The sequence below is a fragment of the Corvus moneduloides genome, chromosome Z, assembly GCF_009650955.1.
Source record: "Corvus moneduloides isolate bCorMon1 chromosome Z, bCorMon1.pri, whole genome shotgun sequence".
In the NCBI taxonomy this organism is placed as follows: domain Eukaryota; kingdom Metazoa; phylum Chordata; class Aves; order Passeriformes; family Corvidae; genus Corvus; species Corvus moneduloides.
The window spans coordinates 31,455,896-31,475,527 of NC_045511.1; the positions used below are offsets into that span (position 1 = coordinate 31,455,896).

The 19,632-nt window shown below is 46.5% G+C and overlaps 1 protein-coding gene across 4 annotated transcripts; it reads right to left on the bottom strand.

Annotated features, from left to right (window-relative positions):
- Window positions 1–995: 995 nt before the first annotated feature.
- Window positions 996–13,891, bottom strand: CHRNB3 (cholinergic receptor nicotinic beta 3 subunit). Of its 4 annotated transcripts, XM_032097212.1 has the most exons (7): window positions 13,345–13,891; window positions 10,578–10,729; window positions 9,486–9,530; window positions 5,047–5,156; window positions 4,293–4,822; window positions 3,940–4,205; window positions 996–2,644 (listed from the first exon to the last, which is right to left on the bottom strand). In XM_032097212.1, exons 1-7 carry the CDS (start codon window positions 13,385–13,387, stop codon window positions 2,510–2,512), a joined length of 1,281 nt encoding a protein of 426 aa, XP_031953103.1. In that variant the 5' UTR covers window positions 13,388–13,891; the 3' UTR covers window positions 996–2,509. The 4 variants fall into 4 exon arrangements, with proteins under 4 accessions (XP_031953103.1, XP_031953102.1, XP_031953104.1 ...); XM_032097211.1 differs by having other exon boundaries at window positions 3,940–4,822; window positions 13,345–13,890; XM_032097213.1 differs by lacking the exon at window positions 13,345–13,891 and adding an exon at window positions 13,039–13,200 and having other exon boundaries at window positions 3,940–4,822.
- Between the last annotated feature and the right edge of the window lie 5,741 nt (window positions 13,892–19,632).

Genomic DNA, 19,632 nt, shown 5'->3' on the forward strand with positions numbered 1-19,632 from the left:
TTTATTTAATAGTAAAAGAGGCAAAGAGAAGTGAAGAGGAAAGAAAGAAAGAAAGAAGTGTGCATGGGGGGTGGGGGAACAGGGAGAGGTGACAGGGGTTAGGTGGAAGCAGATCACCCCTCCAAGGGTCCCAATGATGTCTCGTTGCTCCCCTCCATCTGCTCTGCTGGTGGTGAGGGTCCCCTGTCGCCGCCGTGGCCATGCCGCCACACGCTGTGCCAGGCCGCCACACGCTGCCACACGCCCCGAGAGTACAGAATCCCGTGGATTAATACACACTTTGGGCCAGGTGTGCCTCTCTTGCAGGGGCTGGCTTGACACTGTCCCTTGCAACACTGAGGGTCTGTTGCATCATCTCTGGTGCTCTGGGGCAGGGTCTGGGGACCCCTTGGGGGGGGCCCCTGTGATGGGCCATGTCACCCCCTTCTGCTGTGGATAAGCTTCCCACCCCGGTGAGGAGCCCTCAGCTGGGCTCCTCTGCACAGTTGGAGGATGGGCAGTCACTGCACCTCTGACCAGAGGCTTTTCCAAGATACCCAGAGCCTCTCCTCCCTCCACCCCTTGGTGTGAGGGTCTGTTCGAGCCTGGCAGCTGATAGCCCTGGGGCTGTGGTCCTCATCTTGGAGGTGTTAAGCCCATGCTCAGTGAATGTCCCCAGCCCTGAGTTGTTACTTTATCTTATCTTCATCATCGAGCAGTGTCAGGCCTCAGCACCCCATTCAGGGTGTGGGAGTCTTCTCTTCAGCTTTTGTAATACAGTTTTAAAAGTCCTTTAAGAAAATGTTTAAGTCATAAAATATAATATTTCAGTCTCTGACACTCCTACAATATAATAACCAGATCTGAATGCTTGCTCAAACTCACATACAGAGCTAAAAAGTAATGAGGACTGCCAATCCCTCTGTTTGAATATAATCTATTCAAACAGAGGCAAAACTTTTAAAATGAGCTACAATCTAGCTTTGTTGGCAACAAATCAACAACATAGCCCAGTGTATGGACACCTCAGGAATCATTTACTAAATACATCTTTATTAATAATAATTGCACAAGTGAACAGAAGTTTCTGCATTGACACAACAAGATGGGATTGCATTAAGTCATGGAGGTCTGGTGTGCATGCATAATCCAAGCACAAGAACACCTCTATGTATTTTTAACACTTTCTAACCTCCATCCCTAGGGAGACAGTTTCAAGGCTAGCTAAAACTTTAACACATATTTAGATTGTCAAAAATTGGATCTCCAAACTCCTACTTAACCTTGAAAACATTTGCAAGTTCTGAATGGGATTTTCTAAAACACATAATGTTGGAAAACACTGTTCCAGCAAAAGTGGTGAGAGCTTCATTCCTGTGTTCAGGAGTTTCACCTGGATGTTTTCAGTCACATCTCACTTACTTAACACTTTTAAGAGCTGTTTCTAATCATGCAAAAAGATCCCAAAGTAAAGGAATCAAAGGAATGAAATTCTGAATTGCCTGGGTAATATGGACAAGCCAACATCCAAAAATATATCTTCCTGGTGACCAGCCCACCCCATAGCTCTCAAGAAAAACCCCACTCCTGCAGCAACCACAAGTTTCATCTGCCAAAAGCTATGTTTGCAGCTTCCCTCCAGCTGAACACTTCAGGAATATCACTGTTGCGTTATGGAGTAGCGTAGCCACCTTCCTCTGTGCAGTATGCTTAAGTGATCTTCCACTTGTGAGCAAGCAGGTGAAGGAATAATAGTTTCTAAATGTGGAGCAAGGGGAAAAATCCTCACTTCGTCAGCCTTCTGGTACATTACAGAGCAGCAAGCAAAATTACAAATAATACTGAAAGGTGGGCAACACCTCGTAGTTTCCTGATGGCTGAGGTGAGAGATCAAGTGTGCATGCCATAAAGGCTGGTAGCAGGTGGGCAGAGTGTTAAGTTCTGCCGCTGTCGATCTCATCCTGCAGCAAGGTTAGGCTAGAGAGTCAAGGTTTTGAGCATCCCATCCAAGAAGAATTTATACTTTTTCTGATGCATATGCCATGCAATTGCCAGTTCTGACACATGCATAAAGCAACCTGCAGAGACTTAGTGGTTTTCACTTGGAAACACAGATAAACTGAGTAGAGATTTGTGTTCCTGCTTTAACTTTTTTTATAACGTAGCATTTTAACTGGCAGATCTGCCTTCTAAGTATAATCATTGTGCAAGAGCCTCTATTTCCAATTTTAACTAATAATCTTGGCTTTTATAGTAATACAACCAAGCTAACAAGAAAATAATTATAACCCCATTGCACAGCTCCAGTTTACTTTAGGACTTGGCTGTACACCAAGCTCTTCTCTGATTTCAGCGGAATCTGTTACTGGTAGAGTTATATGAAGATTGAAAGCACTAATCAATGCCCACTGTTACCATCACCTTCCTTCTTTCTTGCTGCTGCTTCCCCTCTTGCACAGCAGACACCAAGCTCGAAGGCACCACCATCCCTTGGTACTGTGCTTGTTTTATGTTACTGTAGGAGCATTTTCTACAGAGTGTTATTCAACCACATCCGTAATGCAGGGGTAAAGATGAGAACTGAACCCGTCACTGACACCACCAGAAATAACCACAGGAAGATCCGATCCAGGACTTGAGCTACAAATTTCCAGTCTTGTACAACCTGGGAAGGAAAGAGGGAGGATAAACATAAACAGTAACAAGCCTGGTACTTTGTTGATACTGCTACATATATTTCAGCCCCCCAAATCTGGTTTTAAAATTAGAAGTCTGTAGTATGCGGTAGCCTAAAACTAACAGGGATATCCTTTTCAGCACTCATAGCTGCAAATTGCTCAAGGCTCCAAAACAGTTCCATAGTTCTATGCACATGGTGATACAACTCCTTCAGCCTGTGCAAAAGCTTTTAGTTAAGTGCATATAGGAAAGTTTACAGACTTAGCTTTGAAGGTGGCTTTATAGTGAACTGGATTTCTTTTTACAGACCTGCATTTCCCTCCAAGTGCCAGGATGAGGCTCTGGCACAGCACTTGGACACAGTACAAGGGCTTCGATTTACTCGTGTTTGCTTAAGTGACTTGTTGACTCAGATTGGGTACACTCAGGAAGGGAATTTTGAATTTTGAGTATTAGCACAACTACTACAACTACACACAAAAGTGTGTTTATTAAGGTGATTCAAGGGACCTTTTTATTACAGTTATTTCAGCTTCAAACAGGTTTCAGTCATGGACAGTATACACATACTACATGTTTGATTTACTGCTCTTCTTTGTGCTATAGTCTTCTCAGCACAGTTTGAACAAAGCCATAGCTCTTGCTAGGAGGGTGCTAACAGAAGTTTTTCTCTTTCCAAATGCTGCCAGATGCATTGCTCTGCTGTCCTACCCTTGCATGAGATGCGTTGTTTGCACACAGTAATTTGCCATTTTAAAAGCCAGGAGGATCACTAAGAGGTGAAGGATAGCAGTTGGGAGCTAATCTGAACAGGTGTTAGTGAAAATCTAGAAGACCTCCACTCAAAACAGAGCAGCTACACAGTGCAGAGTATGTGCTGGGAGGCCAGGACTGACACCTGGCAAATGTCATAGAGCCTGCCTGTAAGTGTGAAAGTTACATTTTCAGAGCATATGAGAGTTTAGAGGCTTCCAGATTCAAGTGTGCCCCAAATTTACACAACAAGGTTATTAAAATAATCCCAAACCAGGGATTCCTCCAGGAGAGGCTGCTGGAGTCTCTTGCCTCTGTGAAGAGCAGGGACTCCCACAGCACAATACACTTCTCCTTAAAGCTATGTGTTGTCTCAGGAAACATATTATTTATCAAGATCTGAGGAAGAATATGTCTCAGAGGAGAGCAGGAAGATGAGGCAAAGAGGAAAGCATGCAGAAAAGAAAAGAGCTTAGGCCATCGCTGTCAAGGAAAGTGTGATTCCCTCCTTGCCCTCCTTCCACCTACCTGTCTGATGAAATGCTCCTTTTTAACGTGCCTGGAAATGTACCGAATGGAGTCAGCTGCCTTTTCCAGAAAGGCAATAACAACTTTTTCTCCATCTTTTGCTTGCTTGTATTTCTGCTTCCCCAGAAACTTTGATTTCGAGGTGGTTTCCTTTTCTTCAGTCTCTGAGAACGAGTAGCGATCTACATGGCCCTTCATGCAGAGCAGACGAGGCAATTTCTGGAGAAAGAGCCTTTTAACCCAAGGAGCCATGGGGTGGTAAGTTGCTGAGGATCGGTGGTGGACATTGATAACAAACACAGTCACGATGATAGAGAGGGTCACAAAAATCATGATGAAGAGCAGATACTCACCAATCAGAGGGATAACTTTGGAAGAAGAAGGGATTATTTCCTCAATCACTAAAAGGAAAACAGTGAGGGACACTAGAACTGATGTCGACAGTGAAAGCTTTTCTCCTTCATCTGAAGGCAGGTAAAACACCAGGACAGTTAGAAAAGACAATCCCAGGCAAGGGATTATTAAGAAAAGAGTGTAAAACAATGGAAGGCGTCTCAACACAAAGGAGTAAGTGACAAATGGGTAAGAGTACAGCCCATCTTTCCTGTTGCCTTTCATACCTTTGGCGTTTAAGATCTCCCACTCCCCATTATCAAAGAAGTCTTTTCTGTCTACATTTTCATCCACTAAAATCAAGTCCACCATATTGCCATCATATGTCCATGACCCAAACTTCATGGAGCAGTTCTGCCTGTCGAAGGGGAAGAAGGTCACATCCATTGTGCAGGAGCTCTTATAACTGGCCGGTGGTGTCCAGGTCACCACTCCATTGTACTTCACTATGGCTTTGGTCATCAGGGATCCCTCAAAACGTCCGTCAGCACTGGGAGTTGGACAGGAAGAAACAGTACCGAGTTCAGGACTATGTTTGCCCCAGTCCTACCCCCTCTCAGCTCTGCTTTCTGTCCCTCACCTGGAGCACACAGTGCACAACATTCACACTGCCTAAAGAAGCAGCCCTCTGACAGCACACACAAGCCTCATGGTAGCTGACATGCCTTGCCCAAGCTCTGGCCTAAGCCCAGAGCAAGGAGCCACACTACTCACTTTTCAAACAAAACGATGTCGGGAAGCCACAGAGACTCAGAGGGGACCCGGATAGCAGTGATCCCACCATATTCATCTGGATTCCAGGAGAGCTTGTGGTCGATCCATTCCTACAACGAAACAGCAGAGTCCTCTGCCCACTCATATGCAGCAGCCTCTTTCCTCACCCCTGCCTGTGCCTCAGAAAAACTGCATGCACAGCGCAGCGGGTAGAGCCTGGTCTGAGGCTGTTCAGCTGTAGAGAGGATGCCAGACAGGCACGGCCTGGGAGATGTTAATCCCCACAAGCACTGCTCCTCCAGATACAGGTGAGACCCAAGAACCCATCCCTAGGCTGGCAACCTCAAGGCCAGCACTCCTGGAGAGCACTTGACTCTCACTTCACTCACCACCCTGCACAGCCCACCTGAGAGTAGGCTAGAAGGAAGAAGCCAGGTTTTGGCTGGCACCAACCCCATGGAAGAGCCAGGTGGTGTGGGTACTAGTACTCAAATGAGGAGAGGTGGCCTTAATTCACTTTTCAGTAGAGACCTGGCTTTTTTCAGTGGATGGAATACAACACCTCATACTTGCACACTGTCCTTGCAAAAAATAAATTGCTCTTTCATCAGAAAGACCTGCAGACTATTTCAGGAAAAATAATATGATGCTATTGTAAAGCATTTTGTTAGAAAAGCAGGGAGAGTCCTGTCCATTTTCATCATGCTGAAGTCTAGAATAACTTTTGTCTCCTTTTTTGGTTTTCCAGATAGGGAGATCATAACAAAGTGGCTCCAGAAACCTGGAGATTTCCACAGAAAAGCAATGGAAAACCAGCTCTCTGATCCTTGTTCATTATTGATGAGGATTTTCATTTGTCCACAGAAATAGCAGCAACATGATGCAAGAGCTGTAGGCTGCGGTCAATACCAAGAAGTGGAAGATGAACCAGTTTCCATTAAGCTGCAGCACTAAGAGATCTCCAGGGATGTGGAAGTCTCAGCCTTCACTGGGCAATTTCCTCCATGACTTAAGGATGAACCAAAAAAGCAATGTTCTCTATTAATTCTCCATGTTGTTCCCCTCTTATTTCTTTGATTCCACATGCTTTTCACAGCTATACCTACAGACATTTGTTATTGTTCATGTGTGGAAAGAGAAGAGGGGCCATTGCTGCTCATAACCTCAGCATCAGGGACAGAGAACACCACTTTTAGTGTTAGCATTTCTCTGTATCTAACTTGTCTCCAGCAGCCTAGGCGAAGTGGTCACAGTCTCACATATGTCCTGGACACTTCCTGCAATAGGTACAACGGGGCTGGAAACACACATCATGTAAGGGAATAGGCAGGGCTGAGCAGCAACCAACACAGTCAGCTTGTAGCTGCCACTAACACAAGAGCAGCAAATACCCTGTGAGCCACCTGGAATAGAATCATCCCTCTGGAGTTGAATTGGAGCAGCCCCTTGGCCTGGGTTATTTGTTCCGTCTGCAGTATTCCTCACTTTCCCCCTGCCCTGCATTGATTTCTCTCCCAGCTAAAGTGCTCTTTTGTGTCTGCAAGGCAAATGGTTATGCCTTCCTACTAGAGCAGAATATAGGTTGTGTGCAGATTTTGAAGATGAGCAGTTTAAAACAGGAATCTCCCTGTGGGCTATGCCGACACACACTGTAGCAGCAGATGCATAAGGCTCTTTCCTCTCTTCTCCCTTTTTTCCAAGCTGCTCCTGATGTTGCAATTGCTGTGTCCAGTTGTGCCAAATTCCCATTTCTGTGCTGTCATTGAAGAGTTTAACCCACCACTAGTGGAAGAAAAATCTGGACCCAGATTCTCGACCTGTGCTGGTAGACCCCGTAGCTTGCCTGAATCCAGACACTTTCTCAGCAACCACTAAAGGCTCCTCTGAACCTTGTGTGTCAGCCTGCTTGTTTATCAGGGACCACCATCGTGGGCATCAGAATGTTTGAAAAAAAAAAAAAAAGAAAATGCTTGTGTTTAAGCTTTGCTTATCCAAGAAAAGTAAGACTCTTGCAGAGAAATTATGAAGGTCATCAGGAGCAATCAGCATGGATTCACTAAAAGTAAATCATGCTTGACCAACCTGATTGCCTTCCATGATGAAACAACTCCCTGGATGGACGAGGGGAGAGCAGTGGGTATTGTCTACTTTGCCTACAGCAAGGCTTTCAACACCGTCTCTCTCACAAGGTCTTCATAGGCAAATTCAGGACATTTGGACTGGACGAGTGGACAGTGAGGTGGACTGAGAACTGGTGGAACAGCAGATCCCAGAGAGTTGTAATCAGTGGACAGAGTCTGTTTGGAGGCCCGTCACTGGTGGTGTCTCACAAGGTTCCATACTGGGCCCAGTGTAGTTTAACTTATTTACCAGTGACATGGATGAAGGAGCAGATACCTTCTCACCAAGTTTACTGATGACACAAACTTCAGAGGAGTGGCCAATATCCCAGAGGGCTGGGCAGCCCTTCAGAAGGACTGGACAGGCTGGAGGGATGGGAAGAGAAGAACCATCTGAAATTCAACAAAGGCAAGTGCAGGGTCCTGAACCTGGGGAGGAAAAATCTCAGGCACCAGCACAGGCTGGGGGCTGACCTGCTGGAAAGCAGCTCTGGGGAGAAGGACCTGGGGGTCCTGGTGGACAACAAGCTGTCCATGAGCCAGCAGTGTCCTGGGGGCCAAGAAGGCCGATGGGATCCTGGGGTGCAGTAGGAAGAGCATTGCCAGGAGGCTGAGTGAGGTGATCCTGACCCTCTACTCAGCCCTGGTGAGGCACATCTGGAGTGCTGTGTCCAGGTCTGGGCTCCTCAGTACAAAGGAGCCACAGAGTTCCTGGAGCACGTCCAGCAGAGGGTAGCAAAGATGATGAGGGGACTGGAGCATCTCTTACAAGGAAAAGCTGAGGGAGCTGGGCCTACATGAATGCACAGCTCCCACAGCAGGACACCTGGGTCAGGCCACAGGTATTCAGTGCTCAGCCTGAGCTCCTGAGAGCACTTATATGTGTGAAAATCAGAGCCTGTGCCTCATTTTCTGCTCCCTTTGCATTACCTCGGGCCTTAATGTTCTCAGCCCATCAGATGGAGAAGCAGTATTAGAAATGGTAACAACACCTGGGAGCCCAGCTCTGGGTAATCACAGTCCTGAGTTTCCCTGAGGAGCTGCCGTGGCTAAAATCTGAGGATTACCAAGGCTTCCAGAGAAATCAGTCTGTCTACAGTGCACAGGGCTTGGACCTGCAGGTGAAGCTGGGTGCTATAGCCTGCAAGGAGAGTGGGTGAGAATGGGAGAGGACAGATGAGGGCAGAGAGGTGACCTTTACAGAAGGGCTCTGCTGTCGGCCCAAGTGGATACTTGAAGTAAGGAAGCCAAGATGTGGCCTCGTGCACAAAAGGGGCTCTACAATTGCAGCTGAAGATGGGGAAAATGTAATATTGCAGATATTTCAGGGCAGGCTCCCAGCAGCTGTATTTGGATCAGAGAGAAATTTCTCCAGCAGAAGGGGAAATTCCTGTCTTCCCCACAGTGAGGGGAAGTCTGAGCTTTTCCCTCTTCAAGGGAGAGACCATCTTTACACACAATATCCATATGGGTTTTACGGGTCTTGCTCCAGCCAGAATCTCCCACTGGAGCACTACAGGACCCAGACTGAGACAAAAATTGACTCACATTTCTTGTCCACCAGCCCAGTGGTCCCCAGGAACCTTTCTCCCTGGCATGATTTCAAGTACGGTTTGTTTTTTATGTCCTCTGCCTGGGATTAGCTGACATCTTTACAGATACTCACAAGGCTGAGAGACTTAAAATAATTGTCACAAGGTCAATAAACTGGTGCAATGTAACCTAAACCAAAAACAGTATTCTTCAGGAGTGAAGAAGAAGAAAGGAGACCTAACAGTTCAACTTGCACCTTTCCCGCATTTGTATAAATCACCATCAGTTCCAGAAGCAATTATGATAGAGAGATCTGATTCATTTGCTACAGCTTTTAATGGGAAAAGGTCTGTGGTGTGGCCTTTTTTTTCTCTTTACATATGCTGAGGAATGAAGAAATCTATCTGAGGCACCACTCTTAGCTCAGGCAAGGAAGACAGTACTTGTGTGACCTCTGAGACAGGATAGTCCCTCAGGGCACATACAACATCCCAGAGATAGCCAAGTGCAGTACCAGGTGTGTCACTTCCCTGAAATACAGCTGGGGTGAAGGTCAGGAGAAGAGGGTACCCTGTGTCCTAAAGGCCTACCTGCCTGCCTTTCTGTCTCTTTATGCATTTAATGAAATGAGAAGAGTGAAGTAAAGACTTCAGGTTAGGTATCTTGGTGCTGGCCACTCAGCATCACAAAATGGGATGGATGGCACAGTGGACAGCAGACTGGGATGGCTACTCAGCTCAGAAGCTCCACATGGGGAAAAGTGAGGTCAGATGTGGTCTAATTTACCTGTTTCAGCCACACGTTGGTTGTCATCAGCTGATTCTTCTCATCCTAGGGTGACACAAGGTAGAGAGGATTGCAATACCAAAGCAGCCATTAGAAACAGAGCCTATGCCTGCTGAGTCCCACCCTGTGCCAATATGAGGAGATTCCTATGGTCCTGCTTCCCCATGGGCTTGGGCTCTTCAGTCACCATTGAGGGTGACTTTCTACATGCTGTCCCTGCTATCACTGGGAGTCCCTGAGGCTGGAAAACTGAGGTCTGGCATTTCACAGGAGATCAAAGGAATCATATGCGAAAGAGCCAGGATGCAGCAGGGCTCAGCCAGCAAGTGGTATCAGGTCACACAAGGCTATGGGCTCAGAGGATGGCTCATCTCCCTGCACTGCTCCACCTGGAGTGAGTTTGGGAAGACACAAGCTGAAACACTGTCCTAAATATGTAAATAAAGCATACAATTAGAGTGTGCCTTCCACAGCACAAGGAGACATTACCAGGGGCTGGGGGATGTAAGGAGCACACTGTTGCGTGGGTACCTCTGGGCATTGTGCAAATTCCACTGTGCATTGCAGTGGAAAGGGAAGGAAAAATTTCCACATGGGCAGAAACACAGGATTATCTATTTTGCCTCTAGAGTTTTATCTGAGTGACCAGCTGGCTTAAAACTTTAACTACCTTTGGCCTCAATACAAGCTTGCTTAGAGGGAATAATGCCCGACCAGCTCTTACCCGTCCTCAGTCCTCTCCTGTAGCTGTCTTGTCATTAAACTGCAACATAGATGTCAAGAACTGTCTGGCACGGGTTGTTTGATTAAAACCTTGTGGAAATGAGGTCTAATTCCCTGAGAACATCAGGGAAAAAAGAGCCTTCTGGTTTCCTTCAAAATAAATGAGTCCAAGAGTCCTTGCTGAGGGTGGAGGGAGGCAGAAGGTCATATCACCAGCACCATTTCACACTCAGTGTTCTGTTGCCCAACCATCATCGTGCATTTCTTGTGGCAGGAAGCAAAAGCTGATTACATTACCAGCCCTCCCAGGTGGAGGCACAACTGTCTATAAAAGAAGGGGTGTTTTACTGAGCCGAACACAACACTTACCACGTCCACAAGCTGTGATATCTTTAACCCAAAAAGGACTTTGATGGTGTCATTGGAGTTTTCCACAGGGCGGACCCATTTCTGATAGCCTTCAAATAAGTGCTTGAGGAGTGCATCCTCATTTTCAGCAACTGAACTGAAGGCATTCACATCTGGAAGAGAGCAACACAGAGTGGAGATATTGCCATAAAGCATACATGGAAAATGCCATGACCTGAAGTGAGGCAGAGCAATGATGTGAGGAAAACTCACCTCTGGCCAGGTCTGCAGGAATTCAGATGCACAGACTCTCAGCAGAACTAGGGCAAGGGAAAGGAAAGGCAAGATAGCCCAAGCCCAACTCACATACAAAAAAAAATCATGAAGTCAGAGCAGTGACGACTTTGTACTAGGTTCATGTTTTCTATGGCCTTTTTGCCAAAGCAAAAAGAGCCCACCTGGCAGCAGCAGGATCTGGATGATGCAGTCAGGGCTAGATCTGCCAGGCAAGCACAGAGCCATCGTGGTCTGTACCTGCAAGACTTGTGACTCCCACAACCGCTGACACCATGCTCCTCCTTCCCCTTGCTACCATGAAGGGGGAAGGGCAGTTCAGACCCTCCACCCTTTTGCAAACTTTGGCCCCACTCCGTGTGATGTTGAGGTTCTGATACAACCTCCATGTCTTCCCTTGTGCACACACACAGCACCCAAGGGTGAGAAGGATTTTACCTCTCTTCAAAGCCACCAAGGAGGAAAAAGAATTGACTCCATACAGTAAGGATCACAGCCACATAGCAGTGTCAGCAGTCAAAGGGGACCTCACAGGACACTGTCCAGGGCCCAGCTTGTGCTCTGCCAGCCCCAGGGTGAGCAGAACACCTGCGCCTGGACTGCCAAGCATTAGATGCAAGAGGAGTCTGCAGGCAGAGGGTCATGGCCCAGGGATGGTGCCAGGACCTGATGGTGGGAGAGCCCTGGAGGGCACAGTCAATGTGCTCACACACCCGGTGCATCAACGAACAGAGCTAAGGCAGCCCCCAGCACATGGAGAGTTCCACATGGGGAGAAAGGGCATTCAAGCCCAGCAGCTCCTCCAGAGAGAAAACTGGAAGCAGAGGGTAGTGCTCTGCCCCTACATGGAGGAAAGGACATGACCACAGACCCCTGTCTCTGCCCATGTCCTATTCCCCAGCAGCTGCTGCCCATCTCCTGGGCACAACAGGCTGCGCACTTTGTCAGGGTGTGTCTGAGGCTGTGGGCAGGGCTAGACCTGACAACAAGCAACACAGCTGAAGGACTGCCCAAAGCAAAAACCTGCTCTCAGAGATTTTCATGGGACAAAATCATTTTTTAATGCTGTCTGGATCCTCTCAGGACAGCACAAGGTCCCAGCAACACTGTAATTTCCCACTTTCAGCCACAGCAAGATACTGTTCCTCTTTGAGGAGCTATAAACTCTGAAACAGGTATTGCATCTGCAACCAAAGAAAGAGAAAGAACACATTTCTCCCCCCTCACTGCCCACAACCTCAGAGGTCCAACCCCCTGACATATAAGAGTCTTTGCAGAGACTCCATCTCCTAGACATTTTGCTTTCCCTTTAGGAGATTCACAGGGGTGCATGGTTGTAAAAAACAGATTTAACAGAAAACCCATTGAATAGAAAAATCCGTAACCTCAAAACATACGGGACCAAAACCAGCCCTATCTTAATGCCAGAATACCTTGCTCTGTTTTTGTTTTACTATGAAATCCTGCACACATATATGCAGCCTCACACACTCTGTGTCTGTGGGTGTGCACAATCCCTCACAAAAGAAAATGGTGCCACTTCACAGCCCGCATCTCACGTAAAGTTCAGGTCCCTAATGATCCAAGTGGGTATAGAAGACAGGTGGTAAAGCTGGGTGTGGGGCTGGATATGTTGAATCTCAACTGCTGAGGAAGCCACACAAAAGAGAGAAAAAGACTTGAGGAGTCTCACAAAGAAGAAAGTCAGAAGGAAGAAGATTGCTGCCTTTATAAGCCTCAGTACTTGCACAAAGACATTTTAAAAGCAGAAGCTATTAATGAGAAATAAGAAATATCATGTGAGAAAATAGCCTAACAGTTCCTTTGACCAAGCCCCATCGTATGATTAAACTAGATAAATCCATGGAGAAAACATTGAACAAAGTGGCACTGCCTTTGAAAAAAACAGAGAAGCAACCACAGGACAGATACATCCCTGAATTTACCATAGGGTGCACTGAGAGGCAAAAACTGGGGAGCTCCCTGGCACGTTTACAAACGTTCAATTACCCAAGCACAGTCTGCCATCTCCCCTCTCCCCCAGGTTTCTTGCTTCTCTCTGTGATCCGTGCAAGTAGCAGCTCCCCATGGGTGCAGAACAGGAGTTCTGAGGCAGAAAGTCTGCTAAACAAACATGCAAAACACCCCAAGAAGTACAGACAAGACACTAAGCCCTTCATCAGTTCACCTGAACCATTTCAGTTTTCCTCTTGGCGATGGAAATTCTCCCTTAATTCCCTTTAGCAGTGAAAAGTTGAGCTTAGGATTTTTTGTTAATTTCTAGCCAGCAACCACCCCAACATCAGTTATTAAACCGTGGTTGCAATACAAAGGCAGCAACTGATATAACCCTCTTCTGCTACTCACACAGTGTTTAGAGGAGGACCAAGGGAAGCCAGCATTCACCGTATCCCAGAAAGCGGCAGCTAACCAGCCAGCAGAAAAATCTTGAACACCTGCAGCTCAGCTTGGAAGAAGAAGAAATCACACCTACCTGAGTGGCTCAGACACAAAGCAAAGAGCACTAGGCAAAGCATGGGCACCACCGTGGCTTTTCCTTTAAATCTGATCTTCTGTTTTCATAAGCAAATCGGTCTCATCTTTGTAGGGGACTAAAACAATCTAGTTAAAAATCAAGGCAGACAATTGAGTCTGCAAGGCAAGGCAGCACCTTTCTAGCCTTATCTTGCCCTCATTATGACGCTTGGTAAATCACACTTCATTGATTTTCAGTCAGCTGTCACATCCCATAAGCCTTAAAGAGGGCTCTGGGTCCTAAACTCTGACTGATCTCTTCGTGGCAGTATTTGGGTGGCTATAACCACTGCGGTCTAGGAGTATAAAGGAGGGAAGTCTTTTAAGGAGGAGAAATATCTTTTATTATACTCCTAATTACAGCTGGAAAAAACTAAAAACAGGCTGCAGTTCAGATCCAAAGATAAATCAGATGCCTTAAAGATTATTTGTTTGCTCCAGCTGTATCAGTTGATCTAATAATAGAGGCAGACTCCCTACAGCCCTAACTCAGCTTATTCACTTCTGCTACACTTGCTGTTTAAGAGCCATAAAACGGATTTGGGAGGCCAAAAACCCCAGTAAGATGTAGGTGGGAAAACAACGCTGATTTCTAAATTTGTATCTCATCACACGTACACAAAATATCACAGACAGCAGCACAGAAGTGCTTACACAGTACTATCCACTGGCAAAGCTTAACAGAGAATGTTGCCTCAGGGTCTTGTGTGTAGCAAATGAGGATTATTTAGCCAGTTCCTCTGCAGTCAGACCTCTGTCAGTCCTCCCAGTGATGCCTCAGACAAGGCTCCTTTCAGAAACCACCCGAAATTGCTGATGATCAAAAGAGATGCAGGTTCCTCTTTTCCCATCCCCCTGCCACTCCTCTGCCAAGCGGTATCAGGATCTTCTCTGTTTTCTTCTCAAATGAGAGTCACTTTGCTGTACCTCTCCAAAGAGGAGGTTTTCCCCTGAATTCCTCAAGTTCAAGGAAGAGGCATGCAAAATTCTTTTAGCTTGTCCTCAGACCCAAAACTCTTCCTGCTTTGATTATTTCTTGCTGGCTATTTAATTGCTTGCTGACTCTTATATGGGAAGCCTGGATCTTTTTCAGAAACACTGGGTCCGCTTCTTGCAGTGGCACAGATTTTGGTACAGTCACAAGTTTTGTGATTCAGATTTGCCTTATCTAAATTCCTGTCCCCACAGAGGACTGATAACTGGCAGCTATAATCTTATCAGATTATTCAGCTTCCTGTAATGAAAAGTTGCCATTTACGCATGGTTCAAAGTCACATTGTTGCTGCAAGTAACATTCTTGTAGTGTCCTATCAATTTATTCATGGTTCTGTGGGCTTGCAGACCACCTCATCCATAGCTCTCAGGCAGGCTGCTGGCAGCAACTCAGTGAGTTTGCTTTTTCCACTACTGTACCGCACACAAGAAATGTGCAATGGCCCTTGATAGTTCCTCATTTCTACCAGTGGTCACCCAGCAGGGCTAGAGGAGCAGCTGGCTTCCTCTGCACTCCTCCTCATCTCAGATGCAGAAAGCCATACAAAACCAACAGTGCTACCAAAAGACCATCTTCAATGAAGTGTACTGGCAACACCAGCTGCTGTCACTTCTCACTTTCCCTATTAGATCGATCCCAGGCACAAGCACACAACTTCTTGCAGTACACAGGAAAACTCCTTTTTTGATGCTGACATCAAGAGAACAGCAGTCATTTGGCTGTAGTGGTGCAGAGAGACAACACCACAGTCTGCCCTGAAGTGGAGTGGGGACTAAACACAATTATTCTGCCTGATGCAATTTTTCTGCAACAAGGTTACCCCTTTAAAATGTTCTCTGCAGACTAGCCCATGCTTTCCATCATGTTTGTGGTCCTGTACAGGACTCAGCACCCTCAGATGTCATCCATTATTTTGCTTCAAGACTGCAAGCCCCAGCCTTTGCCCATTGACACCTCTGATTGTAGTTACCACCTGAGATTGCATTCAACCATTGCTCTGTTAGACGATATGAGAGACACTTGTTTTTCATGGGGCTTTAACGTGCTGCCTTATGGCAATTGAGTTACCTTATTATCTGTCTATAGGAGTAGGCTTTTTGCTACTACATGATAGTTGCTTGGAGGGAAATATGAAGTATGGTTGCATTACCATTGCCCCCACCCACTGCCTAGACTGTGACAAGAGGTAAGGACCAGGTTTGCCTGGTCACTGGCTTCCACAGTTACCAGACAACCAAAGGAGAGTACTGGAGAAAGAAAATCTGTTTGCCTGTTGTTTTCTGTTCACAAGTCCTTATTCAGCATGCACTCCAACATTTTGGAAAGGAAGGTATGCATGAATACTCCATTTTGTCAGACGGGCCATGAAGCATGAGGAGCATCCACCCTGAGATAGCAAATTAATTCTTGAGCAGAACTCTGCTTGTGGCAATACTTGAGTGGCTGTTCTCTGTTGAGAAAACATCTTTGCTTTTCCACAGGTTCATGGGATTTATAACTAATATGAGGCTGCAATTCCAGGCTGCAAAGAGCCAAGTACTGTCTGGGCACAAGCAACACCGGAGCTGACCCTGACCCTCTAGTCAGCAAAACTGCCAAGAAAAGGAAAAGAGAAATCCACCTAGAGGCACAAATCCATCAGTTCGAGCCCACATGGTTAATATTAGCAGCAACTGAAAACTCGAGGTTGTGACAGACTGTCCTAAGCCATGTTACTTAAAGGCATCATGCTATCGAGCATGGAAAACACAGGCTCCAGGGAAAGGTGATGGTGCTGGCTGGCAATCAGAGGGTGGGAAACCTGGACTAAAGTGAGAAAGATGGTGAAGAGGAAGGACATAGATGGGAGATACTCAACCAGAACTGTGAGGCTTTGTTTCCAAAACCAAGCGCCAAAGTAGAGTTTGCTGTACCTCTACGTTTGTCAGCTGCAGGAAGGAGAAAAGAGAGGTGAGGCAGCACTATGGAACAAGAGACACTTTTCAGGTGGATGTGCCTTCTCCCTCCCAAACCCATCTCAGCTTCCCTGGTCCCTGAAGGTGATAGGACAGAAACCAAGGAAGGCCCACCTGGAGCGCCAGGACTTGTGATAGAGCCAGGCTCCCCAGAGATCCCCAGGGAGGACTGAAGTAATCTTGTACCATTTGGCATGACAAAGGAAGCCAGCAGATGAAAACCTGCCCTTAGGGGTGAGGGAGATTTTCTGGAGCAAAAAATGGGGTGGGAAAGAGCAGAACTCCTGGAATCTCGTCTTTGCCCTGACACTTCTCAGGTCCTTCCTGATCTCAGTTCTGGCCAGCAGCAGACACCTCTCTTCACTAGCAGCTTCTCAAAACATGCATCTTCATGGGGCAAGACCAGACTTGTTTTTAACCAGCTCACTAGCAACTTTTGCAGCACCAGCATTTCCATATGCCAGAGGGAACAGTTTGGAGCCAACCACCCACTTGTCCATATACCCTGTCTGCTCTCCTCCAGCTTCCTGTCCCCCCAAACACACTCCTTCTCTCTCTTGGTTTGTTTACAGGCCCCACCAAGCAAACCCCATTCGGTCTCTCCCTGAGTGCCGTTTTCCCCTCTAATCCATCCCTCCTCCTCCACACACCCTTTTCCGACGGGAGCTGCACCACATCCCACCGCCCTCATCTCACAGTCGTCACTTTCCTCCTCCCCCTTCTCCTCCTCCTTTCCCCCCTTCTCTCACTCTGAGGGGAGGTGCTTTCCCCGGATCCGTGCCCTTTCGCTCTGCCGTGGCCGCTGTCCCAGCTCCCCGCCGTGGCAGGACGCGGGCAGCGCAGGCAGCACCGCAGGGCCCTGACGGCTGGAGGACTCCCAGCCCTCCGGAGGGAATGGATACGGCTGCTGTCTGGGCTACCATGTCTATCACACGCTTTGTGAGCTCTCTTTGGGAGAGCAGCGTAACGTCTAAAAACTCATGGATGAAAATTCACGCATTTGTGTTTGTGCCCGCCAAGGAACACGCAGCCACTCAGCACAGCAGGCTCAGAATGGGCTGATGGGCACCCTTGAGCAGGCTGCCTGAACTGAACACTTTCAAGTTCACCCAGGCTGTGGTTTCACCAGTGGTCAGGCTCTGCGAGTACAGGGACAAGGTTTTGCAGAACAAGAGTCGTTTCAGTGCTTGGTTTCCTGACGCCTTCCTACCGTGAGGAACCCTCCCTACCCTCCTTTCCATTTCTACCACATGCATGTGAATGCAAACTTGAGACAGAGCTGAGTCCTTGTGCCATCTGACAGTGCGGAGTCCACATAACTGCCTGCTTCACACTGCTCTGTAAAAACCTCCCAGTGCTTCACGGGTAGTGCAGACATGTAGGGACACAGGTCTTTGGGAGGGGCAGAGGCTCTTCACCACTGCACGTGCATTAATATTTCTCATAGGTGGTGCATTGCCTTCAGCATTAGAATCTTCGTTTTCCTGTTTCAGTTCTGACTTTACAGTGAGGTCTCATTTAGGAGTGTCTTGAGGCGCTGTGATCACTTTCTGAGTTTTGGTGACAATATCTAGCTTAGCATATGACAGTTTTCAAACCCATTTGTTCTGAATTAATAATAGTAAAAAAGGTCCGGCTCAGCTCAGCCATTTTCTCAGCTTTTCTTTCCATTTCATCAACCTCATCTCTGCTTTCATAAATGCCCCTCACAGATCAAATTTTATCTGCAGCATCATGGACTTGCTGTTCAGATGTCAGTGCTTGGAAGATATCAGGGGTAAGTAAACAACTAGCAAGGATCAAGACTTTGCAAGATGTGAAAGCAAAATCTGTTTTAAAGACAGCTGCTTCAGGAATGACAGAGGAACTTGGTTCATGCCTAACTGGATCAGCCTCTCATTTTCAATGGTTACACCTGCTGTCTGAAAGCCTTTATCCCAACACACGCAGTGCTCTATGACAAGAGGTTCTGCTTTCTCATTCTGATCTAATACAGGCTTTTTGTCTCCAAGGCAATCATAAAACTCAACGGGCAATTCCTGCCATTTCCTATGGCCTTGATAAGCTGCATGACTCCTCACGCAGCTTTGTTCATTTCATCCACTTCTCTTTGGAGCTCCAGCACACAGCCAGAAAGGTGGTAGCTGATAAACTTTCTTTTTGGAGCTGCTCTATCTGACGTGGGAGGATGGGGGACTCCCTTGAGGATATCATAGCAAAATCAGATGCTTTGTCAGAAATTGAATGAGTTCTACAAACGCTGTTCCTGCATTTGAGGGCACTTGCTCTTTATGCCCTTTTCCTGAGTCAACAGAGATGGTTGTCCTGTGGGTCCACACAGTCCATACAATTCAAAAGAAGGGGGTTTTTTTAGCTTTAGAAATGTATCTTGACAGAGATCATAATTCTGTACTGTCCCAAAGATGAAAACAATCAAAACTACTAGAAATGTTTGGAAGCCAGTACTCTTCTATGTCTTTCTTCATTATTTTACTGTATGCTGTTGTGGTGCTGTTGGAAGCTACTATTTTTATAGAAAATGCAACAGCACTAATTGTCTCAGCCACATTCAGCCTCACAAAACTCAGGGTCCTATGAAGTGCATGCATTTTACTTCAGATCATCCCTGGCTAAAAAGCAGAAACTGCTATGGCAGCAGACCAGTCAACAGACCAGACCTCACCTCTGTCAAAGTATCATAAAGCCACCTTCTCCATGGGAAATCAGCGGTGGGAGAGTTTGCGAGAGGTTATTCATGTAATACCACCTGCTAACTCCTATCCGTCCTTCTCGAGGGCGTCACAGCAGGGCTCAAGTCAGCCCTCTGCTGTTCTGAAGACTATTTCCTGAGGGCTTCTACTGGGATGTGAGCCTTTTATCCAGAGATGCCTGCTTGCCACGCTGAGTCTTATATCGTTAGGGTTATTGCCAAATACTTTATAAAGAATAATATTTATTCCTTCTAGAGGTTTCTTAAGATTAGATGAAAATGTTTACAGGTAGGAACCAAAGACAGTATATGCTGGACCATCATTTTGAACATCAGTGACATTTTGGGCTTCTATTTTTACTGATTCATAAACAGAGATAGTACACTTAAATGTAGACCTAGAAACCAGCTTTCACATAACTTCCAGAATCTTCTATCCATAATGACTTATTATATGAAGCATTATAGTCCTCTTGAATGTCTACCTATATGCTTAAAATGCCATGTTGTCTACCTCCAGGTATTTGCTCGTTATGTTAGAGTTTACAAAGCTGTGCTCATGATTATGTGCAAACAAAACCCAGTCAG